At 43.8% G+C, this 22,541-nt stretch overlaps 4 protein-coding genes across 4 annotated transcripts in view; 2 read left to right on the top strand and 2 right to left on the bottom strand.

The window, feature by feature from the left end:
- The window catches only part of LOC108023701 (uncharacterized), a 46,041-nt gene that overhangs the window by 7,842 nt on the left and 15,658 nt on the right, over positions 1–22,541 (bottom strand). The gene's annotated exons all lie outside the window — the stretch shown is intronic.
- On the top strand, positions 5,507–6,414 carry LOC108023703 (uncharacterized). Its single transcript, XM_017093331.3, has one exon. It carries the CDS (start codon positions 5,550–5,552, stop codon positions 6,312–6,314), a length of 765 nt encoding a protein of 254 aa, XP_016948820.1. The 5' UTR covers positions 5,507–5,549; the 3' UTR covers positions 6,315–6,414.
- Positions 6,553–7,428, bottom strand: LOC127011503 (uncharacterized). The gene is made up of 2 exons (XM_050888423.1): positions 7,300–7,428; positions 6,553–7,194 (listed from the first exon to the last, which is right to left on the bottom strand). Exon 2 carries the CDS (start codon positions 7,167–7,169, stop codon positions 6,663–6,665), a length of 507 nt encoding a protein of 168 aa, XP_050744380.1. The 5' UTR covers positions 7,170–7,194; positions 7,300–7,428; the 3' UTR covers positions 6,553–6,662.
- Positions 15,223–16,049, top strand: LOC108023704 (protein nullo). The gene has a single exon (XM_050888422.1). The coding sequence runs from the start codon at positions 15,380–15,382 to the stop codon at positions 16,019–16,021; it is 642 nt and encodes a 213-aa protein (XP_050744379.1). The 5' UTR covers positions 15,223–15,379; the 3' UTR covers positions 16,022–16,049.

Below are 22,541 nucleotides of genomic sequence, written 5' to 3'. Positions count from 1 at the left end.
AATTATAAGTGGGGGAATGCTATTGATTTTCCTCGATTAGGGGCGGCCCAAGATGTCCGCCTCACGTTGTAGGTTCCCGGCCTTCCGATTTTCCGTTTTTCCGAGTTCCCGAGAATCCGAAATCAAAGGGGCGGCACTGGGCGGCGGGGGAGGGGCAGGTGTGTCGGCGAAAGCCGCTTACCTATATGCCAGAAGCCCAAATGAATTCGACTCAATTCAACGTGACGCATGCACAGGCTTCCGAGGAGCCAGCGAGGGACAAATTTCCCGGGAAAGGGGGCTGCAGCAATCGAATCCCCCTATTATCCCGAAACATGTCTGCTGTCTTCTGAAAAAAAATCTGTCTAAAGCTGAAAACAACAATATTATGCCAAGGCAAAGACACTAATAGTTAATATATTTTTTATGTTTTTTACGGCCTTTAAAAATATCCTAATTCCCATTCTTTGTACATTATTTTCATAAAACCTCCATAAAACAGCCTAGAATGTTGGCCTTTCCAACGGAGGAACGGAGTTCTGGCACTCGGAAAAATGTGTTGCATACCCCAAAGGCGCAGTCGAGTAAGCCGAGATAAGGAAATATGTAGGGCCAGCTTTAAGGGCGAGCTCTCCTCTGACCACCACCAGCGATATCACTTTAAAGCTGGCCAAAAACTGCGATGGGCACGTAAAGTGGCCCTCGTAAAACGGGTCTCTGAAGGAGGGGGCGTGGCGGTTAAATGGGTAGTGCTTAATTGTAGGGGGCGCTGTTGGTCACAGAAGCATTTGGGCATTTGAGCACAACTGTACTTAAGTGATGCTTTGGTGGAGTGCTATTCAGCTATCATTTGCGAGGCCATGAAGTGCGCTATATATATCTTTGAGGTGTCTATGGTTAAATAAAGGCTTTTTTAGCAGCTTGATAAGAGTTCTTAATAACTTTACTTGGAAATAAATAGATGTTTAATATTTACAGGATTACAAATATATACAATTCTAAGAAATGATGTTATGCAAATATGATACTATTTCTGTATATTATTTATTTTATATTTTTATAGGATAATTTTATTCAATGGAATGTCTGTTCGAAATTAGTTTACAATGCTCAACTGTACTCCCACTTGCAGTTCACTTATGTCCCTGCCCTTTTGGACTTTAAGACTTGTCGTGGTCAAGGCCTCGCACCTGGTGCTCTGGCTAAATGGCCGTGGGCAAATCCAGGATCCAGCTGCGATGGCATCAGGTGATCGGCGATTGTGGAAATTAGAGCCTAAGTAGCCTCGCCCATTTGCGGAACACATGTGGATCGCTCGGTGGATGACCAGCGCTGGTTTTCCGCGGCTTTCCCCCGGCTCAGTGCGTCGAAATTCCCACAGGATGCAGAAATACCATCCAGGACGCGATGGCACATCGGTGGGCATTTCCGAGCGCCCAGCGATTTTTGGTACGCGACTTAACCTGACCCTGTCGCGGGATCAACAAGTGCGCTGGCATCGCATCGCGGCAATCATCATCATCATCGAGGCACGCAGAGGAGAGCCCTCGGGAGGTAAGTGCCTGGTGCATCTTATAGATATCTTATCTACCTGCTCGATCTGGGCCTCAGCACGCGGTACGGTTTATGGCTTTATGGCCGTGGCCAAGGAGTTGCCGGCGATACACGGAAAATGCGTTTCGTAAACAAAATTCGGCCTCCATTCGCCTTTCCACTTTCACATTTTCACATCCCTCCCACCATCCCTCCCGCCCGTTCATGATTTTTTGTGTTTTTTCTCGATTGTTTATTTGTCACGAGCAAAAAATAAAAGGAAAAACAGAATATGGTAAACAGAAATTGCATTGATGCTCCTGATCACAGATGTCCGCGACCGCGAGAGTCCTGGAAACGGTCATGTCCCTGTCATTGTCTTGGTCCTCATCCTTCGCGTTTCCTTTCTGTATTTTTCCACCCGGCCAGCTGGCTCAATAAAAAATATCCCACCCAGAATCCAAGACAATTGCTTGGCTTGCACTTGTGCCAAAAGTTGCATTCAACTTCGTGGACTACGCCCGAAAAAATCGGGGGCAAGTTGGACTTTATTGCAGGCCATTTTTTAGCTGCTACCACAGGTAGGTATATTGATACTATTGTTACAATAGTAAATGGGTACTTGAACCACTTATATAAGCTACAAAAGCAAAAGATATCATACTGATATAGGGAGTAAGATGATGTTTAGATATAAAAATCACCTTTAGAAAATTAATTAATTTCTTATGGCTTATGGCTAATACCTTTTCTCTCTGTGCACTTTAGCTATTTTGTTTCAGTGTCCGTTTCAGTTCCATCGCAGCGATTTGGGGTCCCCGGCACGTCTCCCACTTTGGCCCCTAAGTCGGGGCTGCCCCTGCGAAACCTTTGTGTCAATGGCATTTCAATTTCGTGGCCATTTCCTTGGGGCTTCGTGCGGACTCCTCTGCATCCAGATCCAGTCAGTCCGCATTTAATGCCAACTCGACTGGACTCAGCCGCACTGGATTCTCGGACCAGAGCGTTTCGATTGCCCTGGCCCCCGGCTTTGATTTGTGCCACAAAGTTGCGAGTCTGTCCGAATGCTCGGCAGCCCATCCTCGACTCGAACGCTCCTTTGGCGCAAATAAAGTTTGCACTCGGCATGCACGACTGATGCACTTCGTGGATGGCCAAAATCCCCTGGGCTTGATTGTTATTTAAATGCAGTTGTGAAAGTTACGGACCGTTTGCGCTAAGTTCCCCCAAGTTTAGTTATTTAATTAAGGTGAAATGTGAAACCTTGCGAGAGTATTTCACATGTGGTTGTGCCAAGGAGAAAATCAAGTACAAAATAATAGTTCCTCTGACTGCTTAAATGATGATGTGTGTTAATTTCCAAGGAGGTAGGTATATTTATTTTTAATAATATGAATTCACTATTTTGTTAGGTAAATTAAGCAAAATATTCACAGCACACTGCTGTGACTTTGAAGCTGTCATCACTTCAAATAAAATATTGCTTCTTGAGTGAATTTCGTATGCAAAGCAATGAGGAAGTCGTGAGTTAACTTGGCATCTTACTTAGCCAAATTGTCAAGGGTCATTCCTCATACGTGCTATTTCCCCATTTGGAATTTCTCCTTATCAGACCCCACCCAATCGAAGGATACATATGTACGCTTCTCTCGAACCTATCCCCTGGCCTTACCAGCAGCTCCTCAGATGCCATTTGCACAAGCTTAAGAGGACACAGAAAGAAAGTGATAGTTATAATAACTATTCAAGGTATATTACTGATAAATATAAATATATCTAGAGCTTAGATTTAAGAGAGCCCGTTCTAGGTCCCATAAAATAAAACCCTTTTCTTTTGTTTTAATTGCACTGTAAGTATTATTTATTATTTAATGGTTGTTAGGGATATTTTCCCCACAGTGGACTTCGACTTCCGTTTCCGCACTTCGCAGCCAACATGGAGACCCCCCGAAATGAGGAAGCGTCACGTGCAGCGAACAAATGCCGGAGTTACGTGACTGCCAGGCGGACCCGGATGCGACTGCGGACGCGGATGAGGATGTGGATGCAGATTTCGATGCAGATACGGATCCAAGTTCGCTAAGCAAACTAGAGAGGGAGAGAGCGAGTGGGAAACCCCGGCGAGGAAAATGCAGGAAGGCGAGGAAATTCCGCTGCGCGTTTTCCCAGCCGAGAAATGCGGGAATTTCAACGATTGCGTGTGAAAATGCAACAAGAAACCAAAACAGCAAACACCAAATGTGCGATAGTCAAATGAGGCCCGAGGTTGGTCTCTGGCCAGTTGTTCCGTTGGCCGGGCACAAAAGCCAAGTGGGTTCCCCGGAAAGCCGAGAGGAGAGCCCGTAGGTTCTTCAAAATGCCAGGGGTCTTCGCATTCGAACCCGGAGACCCCAAAGGACGCGGCGATTATCACGTGCCACTGCAGTTGCATTAGGGACGTACTCGTGGTATAGGGGCACGAGCCCTTCGATAAGGCAACTAAGTTACGGATCCTATGGGTTCGGGGTTTAGGGTCCTTTGGCATGCGGTGATTGGGTGGGTTGGGTGCTGCCCAGCAGTACCTTACCAATATTTTATAACTCATTTGAGAACTGCTTAAGGAAAGTAGTTACGGGTTGTCAAGTTCTTACTTATATATATAATATAACATTACATGTTATAGCCCTAGATAGTTAGCTGCAACAATATAATATTACATATATTTTTGTCTGTGTTTATAAAATATATTAACTTAAGAAGAGATTTTAAAGAATAGTTTTGTCTTGAGTAAAGTTTTTTGTTAAACATATAATTGTTTGAAATTAAACAAGTATTTTAATATCATTTTATGTATTTATTGCGTTTTTATAACATCCTACTTATAAATAAGGATACTTATATTAAAACAATTTTATTAAATCGAAGGCCATCCACTTTGTGGGGGAAACCCCTGGTGATTTTCGGGACCCGACAACAGAGCCATTTAATGAGCCAAATGTCAGGTGGCTTTCGGCCATTAAAAGCGAACGTGTGAAACATTCTGGGTGCACTTGTCAGAGTCAATTCGGTGCCATTTATGCCCCGTTCCGAGTTGCAGTGGCCTTTCATTGGCCATCGTCAGTGCCAACACTTCATCGAGCGCAAATCAAGCGCGAAATCATTCGCCCATTTCAATTCCCCACTTTGCCAATGTCGTTTTTCATTTGCATTGATGACGACGATGACGATGCCTATTTCGATTTCGTTTGGCCTTGAGCCACAGAGTCCAAGAATGGGAGAGCCGGTCCATTGAGGAGTTTTCGCCCGAAATGGATCGCAGTCGGTGCAGCTGGTCCTGGATTTGGTACTCCGTATTTGGTTATTGCTTTCTGGTTTTTGATTTGGCCAGCAAAGGTCCTGTCCCGCTGATTCGAGACTTGTGGCCGGCGTCAACGGCGTTCCGAGGACTGCGCCACGGCGTTTGCACAACAATTGGCCAGGAAAAGGACCAGGGATCTGGCCAGAAACAAAGGCCCAAGGCCAGCGACCAAATGACTGACACGATGGGCAGTAATATATCATCTCAGCCATAACTCATAGCTCTGCAGCGCACTCTGCATATTTGACAGGGCAGATAAAAACCGAAAAGGGTTAGCAAATATAGGAAATATTAAAAATACGAAGGCAGCGAGGACTGCGAGAGCGAGTGCGAGTGCGAGTGGTCCCTGGCAAACCATCCTTAACTCGTTGGCCGGATCGAAAGTGCTCGAATCAAGGCCGTTCTCCGGGCGGTACTCCTACTCCCAGGTACTGCCGTCCACCGTGTTTTTGGCCAAATTGCCGGGCCATAAAGTACCGCGCGTTTTCATGAAATCCCGTTCGCGGATTAGGCCAGCAGATAGCCGAAGACCTAATCAGGTAGCAGGACATAGGTAATTCCTGGAACCGCAGGACACGAAGCTACCTGCTGGCCGAGTACATAAACCCGCGGGTTTATGGCCAAGCCCAACAGTTGACAAGGAGTTGTCAAGCGAACCACATCTCACCAGAGTCACCCCAATACTGTACAGAGCAAGACCATGGGTTGTTGTGCCAGCAATCTGAAGCTCAAGGAGCTGAACCTGAACAGCAGCATCTACTTGGCGGCTGGCGGCGGCTCGGGCTCGGGAAGTCGCTCCCTGAAGCGGCTGTACAGCAGCCGGAACAGCAGCGGCGTGGGCAGCAGCTCAGCCTCCTCGAAGAACTCCTCCAGCCGCAGCATTTGGAGCCGGTCCAGCCAGCCGATCTGCGACGACTTCGCCGAGCAGCCCCAGCTGGACAGGTCCTGCGGCTACTACACCTGCAGCAGTGCCAGCTCGTCGCCCAGGAAGCTGGAGGAGAACGACGATGCCGACGAGGCGGAGGAGGAGGCGGTACTGATGCGCACCCAGGACATGAGCCAGGCCTCCCAGTCGCGCAGCTCCACGCCATCGCCCCAGATGACCGGCAACCTGGAGTGGGAGATGTACATGATGCAGCAGGCGCAGCGCATCATGCCAAAGACCTCGTCGCCCATCAGCCAGAGGAGGGGCACGGGCCACATCCCGGCCTCGTCCTACCAGAAATGGCGCAACTACCTGCAGTCCACGCCAGCACACATGCTGCACAACGTTACCCACATCCCGGAGGCCATTGCCGGCCACTTCTGCCCCACCGGCTTTCCGGGCTTCAGCGACCTGGAGGAGATGGAGAGTGCGGCCAAGCGGTTCAAGGTGGATCTGGCGGGGGAGCCACTGGAGGAGCCGCTGTACACCACCTACCAGCTGCTGGCTGGCCACACGCACACCATATCGACAGACCTGTGAGGCGAGGGCATCCCAACCCCCTCAATCGCACCGTCTCCGCTTGGCTCGGAGTGGTTCGGCGATTGATGGACCCGGCGAGGACTGGCAACAGGTGTGCCAGCTGTCAAACAGTTGGGCAAACAATCATTCTACTCGGCGATTCCACTGCCCAGCAGTGGCCATCGCGCACATGAGATTTTACAAAAATTCACTTTTTTTTACTGTCTATCGTACAACTTAGAGTTAAGGACAGGGCAACTGAGATTTGATAATAAAATCGAGGTCGAAAATGTATATTACAAAACACACAATGGAATTTTGAGTTCTAACGATTATCGGGTGTCAATTGCACCAGTGGAATGTGTGCCTTCAATTTTGTGGAGCATCCTCTTCCTCCTCTCCCACTTCCTGCTCCTCACCCTCATCTTCACCATGATCCAGATTCCCGTACTCAGCGTCGTCCATCTCCTCATCCATCTCATCCTGATCATACTCGTACTCATCCTCCTCCTGCTCATCCTCCTCCTCCTGCTCCTCCTCCTGCTCCTCTTCCTCCTCCTCCTCTTGCTCCTCCTGCACCTCTTCCTTCTGCTCCTCCTCCTTCAACCAATTACTCTGGGATCCGCAGAAGGGGCAATATGATAGTTTACGAATGTAAGAACTGTACGGATAGTCGGTCTTGTTAAAGAACGATGAGCTGCTGGATCCGTCTGTGATGCACTTAACGCGGGCTGCATCTATTCTGCGTCTGAGTTCCCGGATCTTGCCCTGAATCCTCATCGAGGGATTGCTAGGATACACGCGTTTCTGGCCAGGCTTCTGACTTGGCTTGCGCCTGAGACAGGGCTTTTTACGTAAAGGACGAGCTCTCCCCATTTCAAATGTAAAGTCTTGGTTAAGTCTAAGGGTATTGGGTGAATTCAGAACTATTATTTTACAAGCAAAAGTTAGGGCCGGAAAAAGTTAAAGAATTGTAGTTTGTTAGAAATTTTGTACTTGTTTTTACCTGATGTGTATCTTAGAGCCGAACAAAATGTACTGACTTTAGATTCGACCAGGCTTGCCCAGCCTGACAGGCATCCACAAAGGTTACTTCGATCTATTTTCCCATGTTTATTTTTACTTTTAAAGGCTTTCTGATTTATATGAATTTAACTTATTTTCCGGAAACACTAATTGCTTTCAATTTAAAGGCAAAAGTTTTCCCTGAAATGTTTTCAGAGCCCGCCAAATAATTTCTTTCCCCATAACTCATATTTTCAAAACTCTCCGCCCAGCCCATTCTCTGATTGCCGGCCACGAGATTTTTGATTGGGCCTCGATAATACAAAATTCAACAGCCGCCGCAGACCGCACAGAATGGCGAAAGGCTGGAAAAGTTCGGAGCTCGTTCCAAATTCAAATCGGTGGAAAGAATTAGTAGCCTGCTGCGCGTAATTACGCGGATAAATGTGCATTAATTAGTGCAGGCCGGCCAAAGCCAATTCAAATTGAAATGGAAATGGAAATGTTTAAAACGAAGCCAGAGATGGGCGAAAATGGATTATGGATTGCGGCTTTGGAGTTACATTATTTGCATTTGTAATTTGTGTAGCACTAGGCAAACCTTCTGCTTTGCAGTTCCCTTTTTTAGCCGGGCATGTTACTTTGTGATTAATTATGAATACAATCCATACATAAAACGGGTTCTGGAGTATAGGCAGGAAATAAACTTGGCTGTAATACTGGTACCTCAAGCGCCACAAAACCAGACAGTCCCGCCGTGCCTACAGGGTATCGGTGGGCAGTATCGATTTTAGTGGCTTGTCAAGTGTCCGGGTGCCCACTTAAGTACCCCCGCCAGCCCGTCGCACCTGAAGTTCTCGCATTTTCCTGACATTTTTCCCGCTCCTCGGACTCCTCGGACAATGCAGAAAGAGACGGCACCACTGCCAAGGGTCGGGGCGAAAGAGACGGGGAGAGACAGACCCAAGTAGTTTGGCCTGCATCGGTGAGTTGCCATAATTGGTGCGGACTCTCGATTGTTCCCGCAATCAGTCAATCATTCAATCAATCAATGACTTCGCCCACTATGCACTATAATTTTAGCCGGCGAAAGAGAGGGCTATAGCGGGGCAGAAAGAGACGGGCGCCCTTGCGAGGTGAAAAGGTGGGCCAACAAGTGCCGCGGTGATTATTGCGAAACTTTTCGCCAGGTTCAACATATGGTACAGGGAAAATTGAGCAGAATAAAAGGGGGCGAAGAGCAGGGCTTACATTAAAGGCGCGTTGAAGTGTCGGAATGTTCTTTATTTAATGCAGGCCAACTTTTGCGCCGTCTGACTTTCATGAGCTGCACATAAAAATGATGTAGAATTATTAAGTTTTTCGTTTGGCCTGCTGGCTGCCATAAAGAACAAGTGGGGCCGAAAAAGGGAAGGAAAGCCCTGCCCCAGGGGCTTCCTTTCCCCATCTCTTGCACTCCGCCCATCTGGCGGAATAATAAATAGTAAATGGTGCTATTTTATAGGGAATTTATGCGCAGGGAAACTGCAAAGAAATCAAATAAAGATGAGAGCGGCTCTCTATTGTGAGGAAAATTGGAAAAACACTTATTATACACTTGGAATGTGCTGAATTTATGAATTAGAAAAAGGGAATGGGGGGCAGTTAAAAATACAAAGTCATGCAAATTATGGGGCAGCCAGAAATGTATTTTAGATCGGGAAAAAAAGGATTTAGGGAGCAGCATTTGCCAGTCACTTCCGGGCTCCTTTTCCACCCATTAAATCCGGCACAGCGTGACCTAACCTCTGTCCAGCCCAAGTCCATGAAATATGCAGGCTGACATTGACCCTGGAACCCGGCGCAATTCCCGCCCCTGCCAGCTCCGATTGCGATTCCCCTGAACTTCTCAACTCTCGGGACAAACTTTAAAGTGTCAAACTGTTAGCATGCAACCGAGTGGGGAAAAAAGAGCAAAATACCCGGGTTAAATCAAACTACTCAGGGCCGGCAACAAGGCGTATACATAATTTAAGAGCCACTACGCCAACACGGAAAGAAAAACAAGACAGCATTAACTCCCTGTTTGCACACAAACTTTTCGTAGTTAAGTATAAGCCTCAACTTTTTACAAACAAGTCGTTTTAATCGGGTCTGTTCTTTGAGCCATTGGGGAGTTTTCCTCCGGGACTTGATTGCAATGTGTATAAGAATATGGATGTTTGGTAGAATTTTATATAAGTGATTTGTTATTTTCAGATTAATTATTAAGAAATGTACATGGTTAAAGAGCCTAAATTTGAATTTCTTCTTTTTGAAAATTATCTCAAATTAAAAATTAGAGCAAAAAGCAAGATGGTGAAAATATCAAGAATAAATTATAGTTTTATCAAAATTATGGGCATATCTAATCAATGTTATTCTCTGTTGTGAATCTCAAAGAATCTTCAAAGAAAAAAATCTAAAAGTTTCTCGAAATGGTGCAAGTGCCTGTTAAAAAAAACCAGCGACTTAGGTGATTTTTCTCGCCGTGTGTCCTGCGGGAAGGATAAGCCTAGGGACGAGGTGCGGCGGAAGCCAAGGGACTTTGCTGCCGTTTGACAGCCGCAAGTGTTTGGCTGACTCCAACGCGTCACTTGAGCCCAGGACGCGGACTCGGGCTCGAGCGCGGACTCGAGTGGCGGACAAAGCAAAGTGGTCCGGAAAAAACAAAAGGCGCGAGGCTGAACGGGAGCAAACTCAAGTGGTTCGTGGTCCTTTTCCGAGATGATCTGGCCCAGATTTGGGCTCTTAAGGCCCCGCTTGGTAAGCCGCTGAGAATCGGCAATCCGCTCTAATTACAATCTGGCCACAATTGAGGATTGCTCGCGTTGCGTGTTGCAAGTTGCTAGATGGAAGATGGTAGATGGTAGTCCATTCAATTGAAATCCCTTCAAGATTTGCCTAATCGGCTGCCCCTTACCCCTCCCCCGCCAGTCGCGTGCGCTGCGGTGTGAAATCTGGCCGAAGATTACCGCGGATCTGCGCGGATATGCTGCACATACCTAAAATAGTTTGCTCTGTGGCCTATGGCTCGCATATATGTGTCTGCACGGGGATCAAGTGGCCAGATTAGGGCTTCCGTGGAGGGGAGGGGAGGTGGAGAGAGGGCGGTGGGCGGGGGTTAAGTCCTTGTAAATCCATCGGCGGGATTAGGACATCTTGCGGTTTTAATGCCAGCCATCCAGCCAGCCAACAACCAGCCTGCAGCTGTGGCCATCTAAGCCACATTTAAGCCATTTAGAGACGCTGATGAATTTATGGAACGTCCCACTCGGTGGGTCTGTCACATTCGGAGCTGCTCTGTTTGGGCCCTGGATGCCCTACATCACGGGGCACTTTTAATTGGAGACATGCTTTATAGTCTTGAGCATGTCTTCATTATCACTACTCGCGCATTTGAATTTGTAAAATATTTATTCAAGTCCTTCAGATTTAGGTATCTTATTTCAAAGGTGCCCAAAAGTATGCAAGGCTACAAGTTCGATTCTTTAATTTTTATGTTTATTATATAATAGTATATAGAATTTTATTATTTATGTAATTATATCTAGTTCAGGTACTAAGGGCTACCTTACCTTATTTACGAAATGCCCAAAAGTATGCAATGGTAAATTCAAACATTTCCTTTTTCGTTGCCTACATTTTAGCTGCTTAACTATGTGTACATTAAGAATCTCAATAATAAGACGTAATAAAACACCCAAGGGTAAGTCAAAATTCGTCCTACGAAGGAAGCATTTCTTTTTTATTGATTTTCCCCATGTGAGTGTGCTGTGGAAAAAAAAAATCAAGGGAGGATTGGGAACAGGAGCAGGGAACTTGATGCGTGCCAGTGCCAGCATCAAAACTCCAGTGGAGAACCGGGGGATTGGGTTTGGGGGATTCGATTGGGGGAACGGAATGGATGGCCACGGCCATCGTTAACTGATGGATAGTTCCATTTATTGGAGCTGGCAGCAGAGTTGCCACCATCGAAATTGAAAACCAAGTTAAACAAACAAAAAACATTTTTCATCTCCCTTTTATTTTTGTGCTTAAACAAGCTCAATTATAAAAAGCAAGGGAAATGTATTTTGCTAGTAGGGGAGGCTATACCCATGATACCCATTAAATTATAGAAAATATAAATTTTACTTTGGAAAACTCCGGAACCCATTTTAAAATCGTTTTAGAAGTGTAACCAGAGTGTCTAAAACAATAGATAATAATATTATTATATTAATAACCAAAGGGTATCCCTCAGTTGTAATACAAGAGAATGGGGAGTTTCTCCAACAGCTGAAAAGGGGCGATGGTATCGGGTGGGAAATTAGGGGGCCAACGGAAAAATTGTAAACAAAAGACCCACACTTTCGTGTGGGGAGTGTGTCAAAATCACATTAGATGCTGTTAACTTTTGTCAGTGACTGTGTTTGGCTGGCTCGCATTCTTTTTTGGTCAATTTGTTTGTTTGCCCGCAAATTGATTGATTGCTATTGATGCCTGATTTGTCCTTAACCCTCACGCACACTGTCCTTGCCTTTATCCCTTGGTCTCTATGGGGTTTTTCTTCCTCTTCCGCGTTTCGCTCTGTCGAGATTTGTGGTCATCCCAAATGGCTTTCTGTGGCCCACCAAATTACTGAAGACAAAGTTAACTGGGCGATGGTGTTGGCTGTGGGCGGAGTGTGTGAGTGATTGAGTATATAAGTGTTATTAACTTTGGCTTACACTTGGCTTGTGTAAACTTTGTAATCTACTCAGGGACAGGGCGATCGAAAAAGATTGATTTTGTGGTCTGCTAAGGGGCTTAGATGGAGGTCTTTGATTATACTGAAAATGGAACTGCTAAAATAAAGGGTTAGGAAATGTTTTCAAGGGATTTAGTACTGGTAATCCCACAGTTGTTGCATTTTACTTTAAAATAGATAGATAATACTAACGCTTGGTATTTCATTTGCAAAGCAACAACTATCTTGTAAAAATGTCAGGTCCGTGTTGAGTTCAGCTTTAATTTGATGGTTAAATATACTGCAGAACAACATGAACTTGAAAGTTTAGAGCCACACTTTCAATGAGGGACCCAATGAGTTGTACACTCTCACCTGGCGAAGGTTCCCCTTTGATTCGAGCCACTTTATCTTAGTTTTGAATGGCAAACTTTGGCCAAATTCGCTTTGTCAGCCTGGGGACCGCCGTTTATTGGCATTTTCTTGTTCGCCCAAGCCTTTGTCCATATATTTCGCCTCTATCCTCGGGGAATTCGAACGACACCTCTACGCGTGACACACAGGAAAATATTTACAGGGCGAAAACGCCTTTGTCCTTCGGAATGTGCAGCGACAAAGGAAAGGGTCTGATTTGCATGGGGGGAATACACATCGGGTGGCGAAAAGAAAATGAGAGCAAATGGAAAGGGCTGCGGAATATTCCCAGATGCATTTTTTATGCCCCTGAAAGGGTTAAATAAAAAAACGATTTTTATGCCAATTTTCCATTTACTTATATTTGTTGTATTTTGTCTCTCTTTTTATGATATGCCAACGTGTTGGTCAGGTCGTAAAAGCCTTTTGAAAACGCTGTCAGGTAGGAATTGCATTGAATTCAATTGCGTGAGCCATGAAAATCCGAAGGGGGAAAACTCAGATGGCTCGATTTAATTAAAGAATACAAATTCAATTTGTCACTGGCCTTTGACATTGAAACTGAAAACTGCGAATCAATAAAATATGCAATTTTGCGGGGCACAAGCCCTAATTAATTGCCAGCCGCAAAATGTGCAATTAAACGAACTGTGGCGGCAGTTATTCAAAGTGCCCACATGCAAATGTATCTGCTGCAATAGTAATTGGTATCCGCTTTTTATTTGGCATTTAACAAATGGCTGCAATTAAGTGGCATTTTCTGAACAAACACCCAAGGAGGAGTCGAATGTATGGGACCTTTGGCCCCTGGAATTCCTCTGAAAGCTGAATCCTGTCAGGCTGCCCACTTGGAACTCCGAAAGCCGCAAATATCTGTCCACCTGACCCCCGTAGGTTTCCATTCTAACTGCAGCTGACAATGAAACACTCTCTGCATCCTCTGGTGCAAAGGGCTCGGATTTTTCCTGTGTGTAAGTCAACTCGGAGATGCCCTTTTTTAAATGTATTAGATTGTATTGCAGAAAACAAAACACTTGTACATTTAATGGATTACTTTAGGCATCATAAATGTTTTACAACATTTTTATAGCTCTTTCTTATAATTTTAATTTTACTATAAATACATTTTAACCTTTTAATTATTATTAAGCTATTATTAAGTTAGAGTAATTTTACTCGATTTCTTAAAACATAAACATTCATTTAGCATTCGTTACTTAAATTTGTGTTTTTATGTAGAGTATATGGGTAGACTGTTCCCCACAAAAAAGCCATTTATTTTACTACCGCCTGGAATTTTCAAATGAATTTTAGGTTTCGGTTTGCATTGCTTTTCGCTCCCCTGAAAAATGGAAATGCGGAAAATGGACCACAGCCGCACCCCCTTAACCCTGCGTTGACCTTCGTCCTTTGGCCTCGAATTTCCCAGAGGAAAATAGCGAACAAGAGAAGGTATTTTGTGTTTCGATTTTAATGCAATTAGAGGTTGCATCGAAAGCTGCAAGTACGTGGAAGATGAGCGGGAATTCAGGGTCACTGGGGGTTTCCGCAACAAACCCAATTAATGGGAAATACGAGTAGTCGGGGTTGCGGAATGGGATTTTATCCAGAGCGAGATATTATTGGGATTTCCAAAAGCAAGGAAGGAGATAAATAGAAAAATATTGCAAAATTAATACTGATAGTTTAGTCTATGTATATCACTTTTAATACAGCGCATACATATTTCATTTTCGATTTTCTGCTATTATTTCTTTCGGTGTTCTTGGGCATTTTAATTGGGCTTCATTATGTTCTCCGGCTTGCCTTCACGCAGAGCCCACTGTATGTCGACTTATAATAATGGCAAAGCAGCTTATGTCCTCGGCCACGCAATTACTCATACACTCTCAGGCACGCACACACACTCACTTGCACACCCGCACAACTCACACACACTCACACAGAGGCAAAGGCAGCGGGAGAATTGATGAAGGCTCTACTGACATGCAAAGACTGATTGACACACAAAGCGAGCATTCTGCCAGGATGGTTAACCATGGACCTCGAAGCTGGACCCACGGACCTGGACCCTCCGCCATGCAAGACCAGACCCCCCTATACACAGAGAGAAATCAGGTGGAAATTCCTCTGTTCATCCGAGCAGGCTGGTTCAAGCATTTTGGTACATTTTTTATTAGGCAAAGCAAAAAACATGTTGGTTTTGGTTTCCTGGAAATAATAGTTTTTAAATAGTTTTCTTTCCTCACTGCCTTGCTCTGCGTTTATGACTTTGCTGCAATTCATTAAGAATTTCCCCCTGCGATGACAGCCACGTCTTAAGTGGCTGTACCGTCGCCCCATTCGGGATTTTTGCTCCCAGAAGTGCAGCCACCCACCACAGCAAGCAATTATGTCTCGAGCATGGTGGATATCCTGGCCAGAGAGCAGGAGGCGACAGCGAAAGACAGGCCATTAAATGCCCTCTGCCTGCTGGCCAACCTCGTTCCTGTTTGCCGACCGTCAACCCAAAGCCCCCTTGCACGTGCAAGGATTGCAGGGGCAATAAAAAAGAATCGCGACTCTTGCAAAACCCCGAAATCGCGGCCAAATGTCGCCTCATAAAACTATGCAAAACAAGGGGATTATGGTCAGGGTTAGGGGTCAGGGTTTATGAAGGTCGCGCGGGTAGCGAATAAGACCTGATCCCTATTAGATATCGGGTACCTGATACCCGTTTTTGGGTATATATGCCTGAGGCCCGGTGGCAATCAGCATCAGTTGTCCAACAACAGTTACAGAGATAACATCGTGCCGGAAAGAAGATATTTCTACGACCACTACAAAGTAACCATTAAATTACAGTAACTCAAAGATACGAAGTGTGCCCATTGCACCAAACAATTCAGAAAGAGTGACCATCGCATTTGAATACCGTCAAATCCTAAGATCTTGCAAGATGGGCAGCACTCATTCCGCTGAAAAGGTGAAGAGCGGCGAGGACTCAACCAGCCCGGCAAGTCCTGGCATTTTCTGCACCCCCCTGCCCGGTTTCATAAACAACATCCAGAGAATCCTGCTACGCAAATTGAGCATTTCGGCCAGGAAACAAAAGCGACTGAGCAAGCGGTCCAAGCAAATCCTCCGACCCATGCCCCGCTGCTCGTCCTTCGGATCCTGCGGCACCCTGCTGACGCCCAGCAAGAAGTCCGGCTCCACCCTAGCCGACCGCCGCTATGCGCAGTGGAAGTGCAGTTTCGAGCACTTGGCCCAGAAGCAGCAGCGCCTCCACGACATCAGCGAGGCTTTTACTGGGCAGACCACGCCCCGCGGATTCCCCTCCCACACGGATCCCAAGAGATGCCTGCTGCCCGAGGAGTCCGCTTTGCCGGAATCTCCACTCTACGATATGGTCGGTGGCCACAAGATTCGGCGCCGTCTGAGCCTGCGCAGCCACGCCCCCGTGCGACGTCCTTCCGCCCGCCAGAAGGCCGACCTGGCCAAGGTGGATGCCCAGCTCCAGCGGGATCTTCGCGATCTGGAGGAGTACTACGGCGGCTTCCACTTTGCTCAGCGCCGCGAGCGACTGGTCAAAGTCTAGGATGTTTGTTAAATAGGATATACCCATTTATATAGCCAATATTGTGATAGCTCGTAAGCCATAGGTCCTGAATAAAATTCGAAATGAAAGACAAATCAAAACATCTTTTTTTTGTACCGTTACAAATTTAGAACAATAAGAATCTTCGTCGTTGCAAAGAAGGTTAGCTGAGGATGCCGGTTGATAGGGAATTTTATTCCGAGTTCAACGCGGTATGGCATTCCGCATTTGGACCAATACTTTTATTGTTTCGCCCAAAATACTGATACTTTTGGAGTCGAAAATAAGGATCTTCGTTTTTTGGCGAAAAACCGATTTTTTCCCTTTACCTTTTTTTCTGTAACTTGGTGAAAAATGGCCCGAAATCCAAAAGACGCACTGTTTTGGACTTCTAACAAGCCAGGCAATCGAACGCAGTCGTTTCCTGCCTGATTCTAAGAACTTTAAAATTTCGCAAATTTTCACTTTTTTTGCAAGGGGTAGCATCGTCATTTTTTGCGAAAATTTGTCAAAAATAAAATTTTTTAGCTGAGGATGCCGGTTGATAGGGAATTTTATTCCGAGTTCAACGCGGTATGGCATTCCGCATTTGGACCAATACTTTTATTGTTTCGCCCAAAATACTGATACTTTTGGAGTCGAAAATAAGGATCTTCGTTTTTTGGCGAAAAACCGATTTTTTCCCTTTACCTTTTTTTCTGTAACTTGGTGAAAAATGGCCCGAAATCCAAAAGACGCACTGTTTTGGACTTCTAACAAGCCAGGCAATCGAACGCAGTCGTTTCCTGCCTGATTCTAAGAACTTTAAAATTTCGCAAATTTTCACTTTTTTTGCAAGGGGTAGCATCGTCATTTTTTGCGAAAATTTGTCAAAAATAAAATTTTTAGCTGAGGATGCCGGTTGATAGGGAATTTTATTCCGAGTTCAACGCGGTATGGCATTCCGCATTTGGACCAATACTTTTATTGTTTCGCCCAAAATACTGATACTTTTGGAGTCGAAAATAAGGATCTTCGTTTTTTGGCGAAAACCCGATTTTTTCCCTTTACCTTTTTTTCTGTAACTTGGTGAAAAATGGCCCGAAATCCAAAAGACGCACTGTTTTGGACTTCTAACAAGCCAGGCAATCGAACGCAGTCGTTTCCTGCCTGATTCTAAGAACTTTAAAATTTCGCAAATTTTCACTTTTTTTGCAAGGGATAGCATCGTCATTTTTTGCGAAAATTTGTCAAAAATAAAATTTTTTAGCTGAGGATGCCGGTTGATAGGGAATTTTATTCCGAGTTCAACGCGGTATGGCATTCCGCATTTGGACCAATACTTTTATTGTTTCGCCCAAAATACTGATACTTTTGGAGTCGAAAATAAGGATCTTCGTTTTTTGGCGAAAAACCGATTTTTTCCCTTTACCTTTTTTTCTGTAACTTGGTGAAAAATGGCCCGAAATCCAAAAGACGCACTGTTTTGGACTTCTAACAAGCCAGGCAATCGAACGCAGTCGTTTCCTGCCTGATTCTAAGAACTTTAAAATTTCGCAAATTTTCACTTTTTTTGCAAGGGGTAGCATCGTCATTTTTTGCGAAAATTTGTCAAAAATAAAATTTTTAGCTGAGGATGCCGGTTGATAGGGAATTTTATTCCGAGTTCAACGCGGTATGGCATTCCGCATTTGGACCAATACTTTTATTGTTTCGCCCAAAATACTGATACTTTTGGAGTCGAAAATAAGGATCTTCGTTTTTTGGCGAAAAACCGATTTTTTCCCTTTACCTTTTTTTCTGTAACTTGGTGAAAAATGGCCCGAAATCCAAAAGACGCACTGTTTTGGACTTCTAACAAGCCAGGCAATCGAACGCAGTCGTTTCCTGCCTGATTCTAAGAACTTTAAAATTTCGCAAATTTTCACTTTTTTTGCAAGGGGTAGCATCGTCATTTTTTGCGAAAATTTGTCAAAAATAAAATTTTTTAGCTGAGGATGCCGGTTGATAGGGAATTTTATTCCGAGTTCAACGCGGTATGGCATTCCGCATTTGGACCAATACTTTTATTGTTTCGCCCAAAATACTGATACTTTTGGAGTCGAAAATAAGGATCTTCGTTTTTTGGCGAAAAACCGATTTTTTCCCTTTACTTTTTTTTCTGTAACTTGGTGAAAAATGGCCCGAAATCCAAAAGACGCACTGTTTTGGACTTCTAACAAGCCAGGCAATCGAACGCAGTCGTTTCCTGCCTGATTCTAAGAACTTTAAAATTTCGCAAATTTTCACTTTTTTTGCAAGGGGTAGCATCGTCATTTTTTGCGAAAATTTGTCAAAAATAAAATTTTTTAGCTGAGGATGCCGGTTGATAGGGAATTTTATTCCGAGTTCAACGCGGTATGGCATTCCGCATTTGGACCAATACTTTTATTGTTTCGCCCAAAATACTGATACTTTTGGAGTGGAAAATAAGGATCTTCGTTTTTTGGCGAAAACCCGATTTTTTCCCTTTACCTTTTTTTCTGTAACTTGGTGAAAAATGGCCCGAAATCCAAAAGACGCACTGTTTTGGACTTCTAACAAGCCAGGCAATCGAACGCAGTCGTTTCCTGCCTGATTCTAAGAACTTTAAAATTTCGCAAATTTTCACTTTTTTTGCAAGGGATAGCATCGTCATTTTTTGCGAAAATTTGTCAAAAATAAAATTTTTTAGCTGAGGATGCCGGTTGATAGGGAATTTTATTCCGAGTTCAACGCGGTATGGCATTCCGCATTTGGACCAATACTTTTATTGTTTCGCCCAAAATACTGATACTTTTGGAGTCGAAAATAAGGATCTTCGTTTTTTGGCGAAAAACCGATTTTTTCCCTTTACCTTTTTTTCTGTAACTTGGTGAAAAATGGCCCGAAATCCAAAAGACGCACTGTTTTGGACTTCTAACAAGCCAGGCAATCGAACGCAGTCGTTTCCTGCCTGATTCTAAGAACTTTAAAATTTCGCAAATTTTCACTTTTTTTGCAAGGGGTAGCATCGTCATTTTTTGCGAAAATTTGTCAAAAATAAAATTTTTTAGCTGAGGACGCCGGTTGATAGGGAATTTTATTCCGAGTTCAACGCGGTATGGCATTCCGCATTTGGACCAATACTTTTATTGTTTCGCCCAAAATACTGATACTTTTGGAGTGGAAAATAAGGATCTTCGTTTTTTGGCGAAAACCCGATTTTTTCCCTTTACTTTTTTTTCTGTAACTTGGTGAAAAATGGCCCGAAATCCAAAAGACGCACTGTTTTGGACTTCTAACAAGCCAGGCAATCGAACGCAGTCGTTTCCTGCCTGATTCTAAGAACTTTAAAATTTCGCAAATTTTCACTTTTTTTGCAAGGGGTAGCATCGTCATTTTTTGCGAAAATTTGTCAAAAATAAAATTTTTTAGCTGAGGATGCCGGTTGATAGGGAATTTTATTCCGAGTTCAACGCGGTATGGCATTCCGCATTTGGACCAATACTTTTATTGTTTCGCCCAAAATACTGATACTTTTGGAGTCGAAAATAAGGATCTTCGTTTTTTGGCGAAAACCCGATTTTTTCCCTTTACCTTTTTTTCTGTAACTTGGTGAAAAATGGCCCGAAATCCAAAAGACGCACTGTTTTGGACTTCTAACAAGCCAGGCAATCGAACGCAGTCGTTTCCTGCCTGATTCTAAGAACTTTAAAATTTCGCAAATTTTCACTTTTTTTGCAAGGGGTAGCATCGTCATTTTTTGCGAAAATTTGTCAAAAATAAAATTTTTTAGCTGAGGATGCCGGTTGATAGGGAATTTTATTCCGAGTTCAACGCGGTATGGCATTCCGCATTTGGACCAATACTTTTATTGTTTCGCCCAAAATACTGATACTTTTGGAGTGGAAAATAAGGATCTTCGTTTTTTGGCGAAAACCCGATTTTTTCCCTTTACTTTTTTTTCTGTAACTTGGTGAAAAATGGCCCGAAATCCAAAAGACGCACTGTTTTGGACTTCTAACAAGCCAGGCAATCGAACGCAGTCGTTTCCTGCCTGATTCTAAGAACTTTAAAATTTCGCAAATTTTCACTTTTTTTGCATTTTTTTCGTCATTTTTTGCGAAAATTTGTCAAAAATAAAATTTTTTAGCTGAGGATGCCGGTTGATAGGGAATTTTATTCCGAGTTCAACGCGGTATGGCATTCCGCATTTGGACCAATACTTTTATTGTTTCGCCCAAAATACTGATACTTTTGGAGTGGAAAATAAGGATCTTCGTTTTTTGGCGAAAACCCGATTTTTTCCCTTTACTTGTTTTGCTGTAACTTGGTGAAAAATGGCCCGAAATACAAAAGACGCACTGTTTTGGACTTCTAACAAGCCAGGCAATTAAACGCCTGACTAAGAACTTAACTGTAAGAACTTAAAAATTTCATTTTATTGCAAATTCGTCAAAGTACTGGTCAAAAATGGTCCGAAATTCAAAATGTGCACTGTTATGGACATCTATGGACAATCTGGATAATTAAATGCAGTCATAACAACTTAAAAATTTAACGTGTCAAAAGCGACGCCTTTAAGCCCCTTTTAATTTAGGCGGATCTTTTAAACTGAAACAGCTAAGTGCAGCCATCAGCGATTGCCGTGAATTAATAATAACTCAGCAACAGGCCAACAGGTGAAATCCCAAATAGTGCAATTTTAACAGCATCGTGCTTCGATTTCCACCGCAAACATTCTCCCGCTTGGCATTTTGCAGCTTTTCACTTTTCGCATTGCCAATTAGAGGTGTCATAATTTTCAGCGCCGAGAGTTCATCCAACTATTTTTAGCGAATTAAATTATTGAAGGGGTAGGCATAATGCGAAGCTGGCGTTCTCGATCCGAATCAAAATCGGGGGCAGGGTCGGAAAGGGGGCGTGGCACCGAGAGGCGAGGCAATTAATCAGCTGCCAACTAATACATAACAAAAGCCCCCCAAAAAGGAACAAAGTGCAGCAAAAACAGACAAAAGGCAGACAGAAATGAAAAATTTGCAAGTACTTTGAGAAAAGGGGCGGCAAAATTGTGGGGGGTGTGGTGTGTGAAAAGCACTGGTGCCAAGGGAAGCTCTTAAAGGCCTTGCCCGATTTTTCTTGCTTATTTTCTTTTTGTTTTCACGGAGAGGAACACATTTGTGGTATCAAAAAATATTTTGTAGTTTGTATTTTTAAATAAGAATTATGATGATAATTATTCAGTTTACAAGACTAATGTATTATTATCAATATTATTAGACATAATACACTGAGTAAGGGCCAGAAAAGTTTCCACATTTTCTCACGGTGCACATATATTTTTCTATGCCTATGGCAACCGTCACAAATAATTATTTTTTGTATTTTTCGCAGCTCGCTTTCATCTGCAGTCAGCCAATTTTGTAATTTCGCTGCAGATTGGCAGCGAATGAGCAAAGATTCCGCCTGCGATTTCGATTTCCGAGTAATGCACTTTCCCGAATCCCACTCAAACCTCTCGGTTTTCCCGGCAAATTAATGTGGCGAGGGTGGAGGGTGGTGGAATAAAGATGACCCCATAATAATGCCCCCTAAAAAATGCAAATGCCGCAATGAAATATTTGTGGCGCTGTCGTCGCCAAGTTGAACGAACTGCCAGACAAAAAAAGAATTCTGAATGGCCGTCATGAAGGAATTGAAACGAAATTGAAATGGATGGGTGCGAAATGGGAGAAAGTCGAGGGCCTGACCGACATAAAACAAAATTCCGAACAATCCAAATATTAATGCTTCAGTTTGGCCAACGCTCTCTGACTTTCTGGCCAAAGCTGCCCAAAGTTTGGCACTAAATAATGAGAGTGCAAGGGGTTTCCGAAATACATGTGACAGGTTCCAGAAATATTTTAGGCCTTTGTGGAATATATAAGCAGGAAATTTAAGTCTCGTTATAAAGGCCTTATACTTAGATATTCCCTACTTTGATAAAATTGCTTAATTACATTATTAATTGTATAGAGATGATAAATAATTATATTATATTTTTGAACTCTGACCCCCATTTGGAGCACAGACACCCCCATGCAGGCCACATTTATCCCTCATTGATCGGATGGCAACACTTTGGCCATTAGCTTATGGACTATATATGTTTGTATATACATCCCAATCGATACGAGAAACCGAGAACCAAACCACTATCAATATCGCAGGCAAGACCAAAAATCAGAGCCACAACCTAATGTCACGTGCAGACAAAACCAAATCAACAAATGAAAACTAATAGGCAATTATAGGCAAATGTTGGCCAAAGGGGTTGGTGTAAATGGGGTAGACCCACCACTAGTGGGCCTGTAGTCAAGGTCGCCGTCAAAAGCCGCGTGAAATATGTGGTTGAGCAATATGTCAAAGGGAAAACCCAATTGGAAATTGCCTCTGCTTAGCAGTTTATTCAAAGAGCACTAACAAAAAACCTAAGCAAAAGTTAAATAAGTTAAGTATCCCTAAAGGGGCATATACATTTTGAGCTGGCAATAGCTGTTCC

This window comes from Drosophila biarmipes, chromosome X (assembly GCF_025231255.1).
Source record: "Drosophila biarmipes strain raj3 chromosome X, RU_DBia_V1.1, whole genome shotgun sequence".
Lineage (NCBI taxonomy): Eukaryota > Metazoa > Arthropoda > Insecta > Diptera > Drosophilidae > Drosophila > Drosophila biarmipes.
The sequence above is the reverse complement of the archived record's forward strand: the minus strand, read 5'-3'. Positions and strand labels throughout refer to the sequence as shown.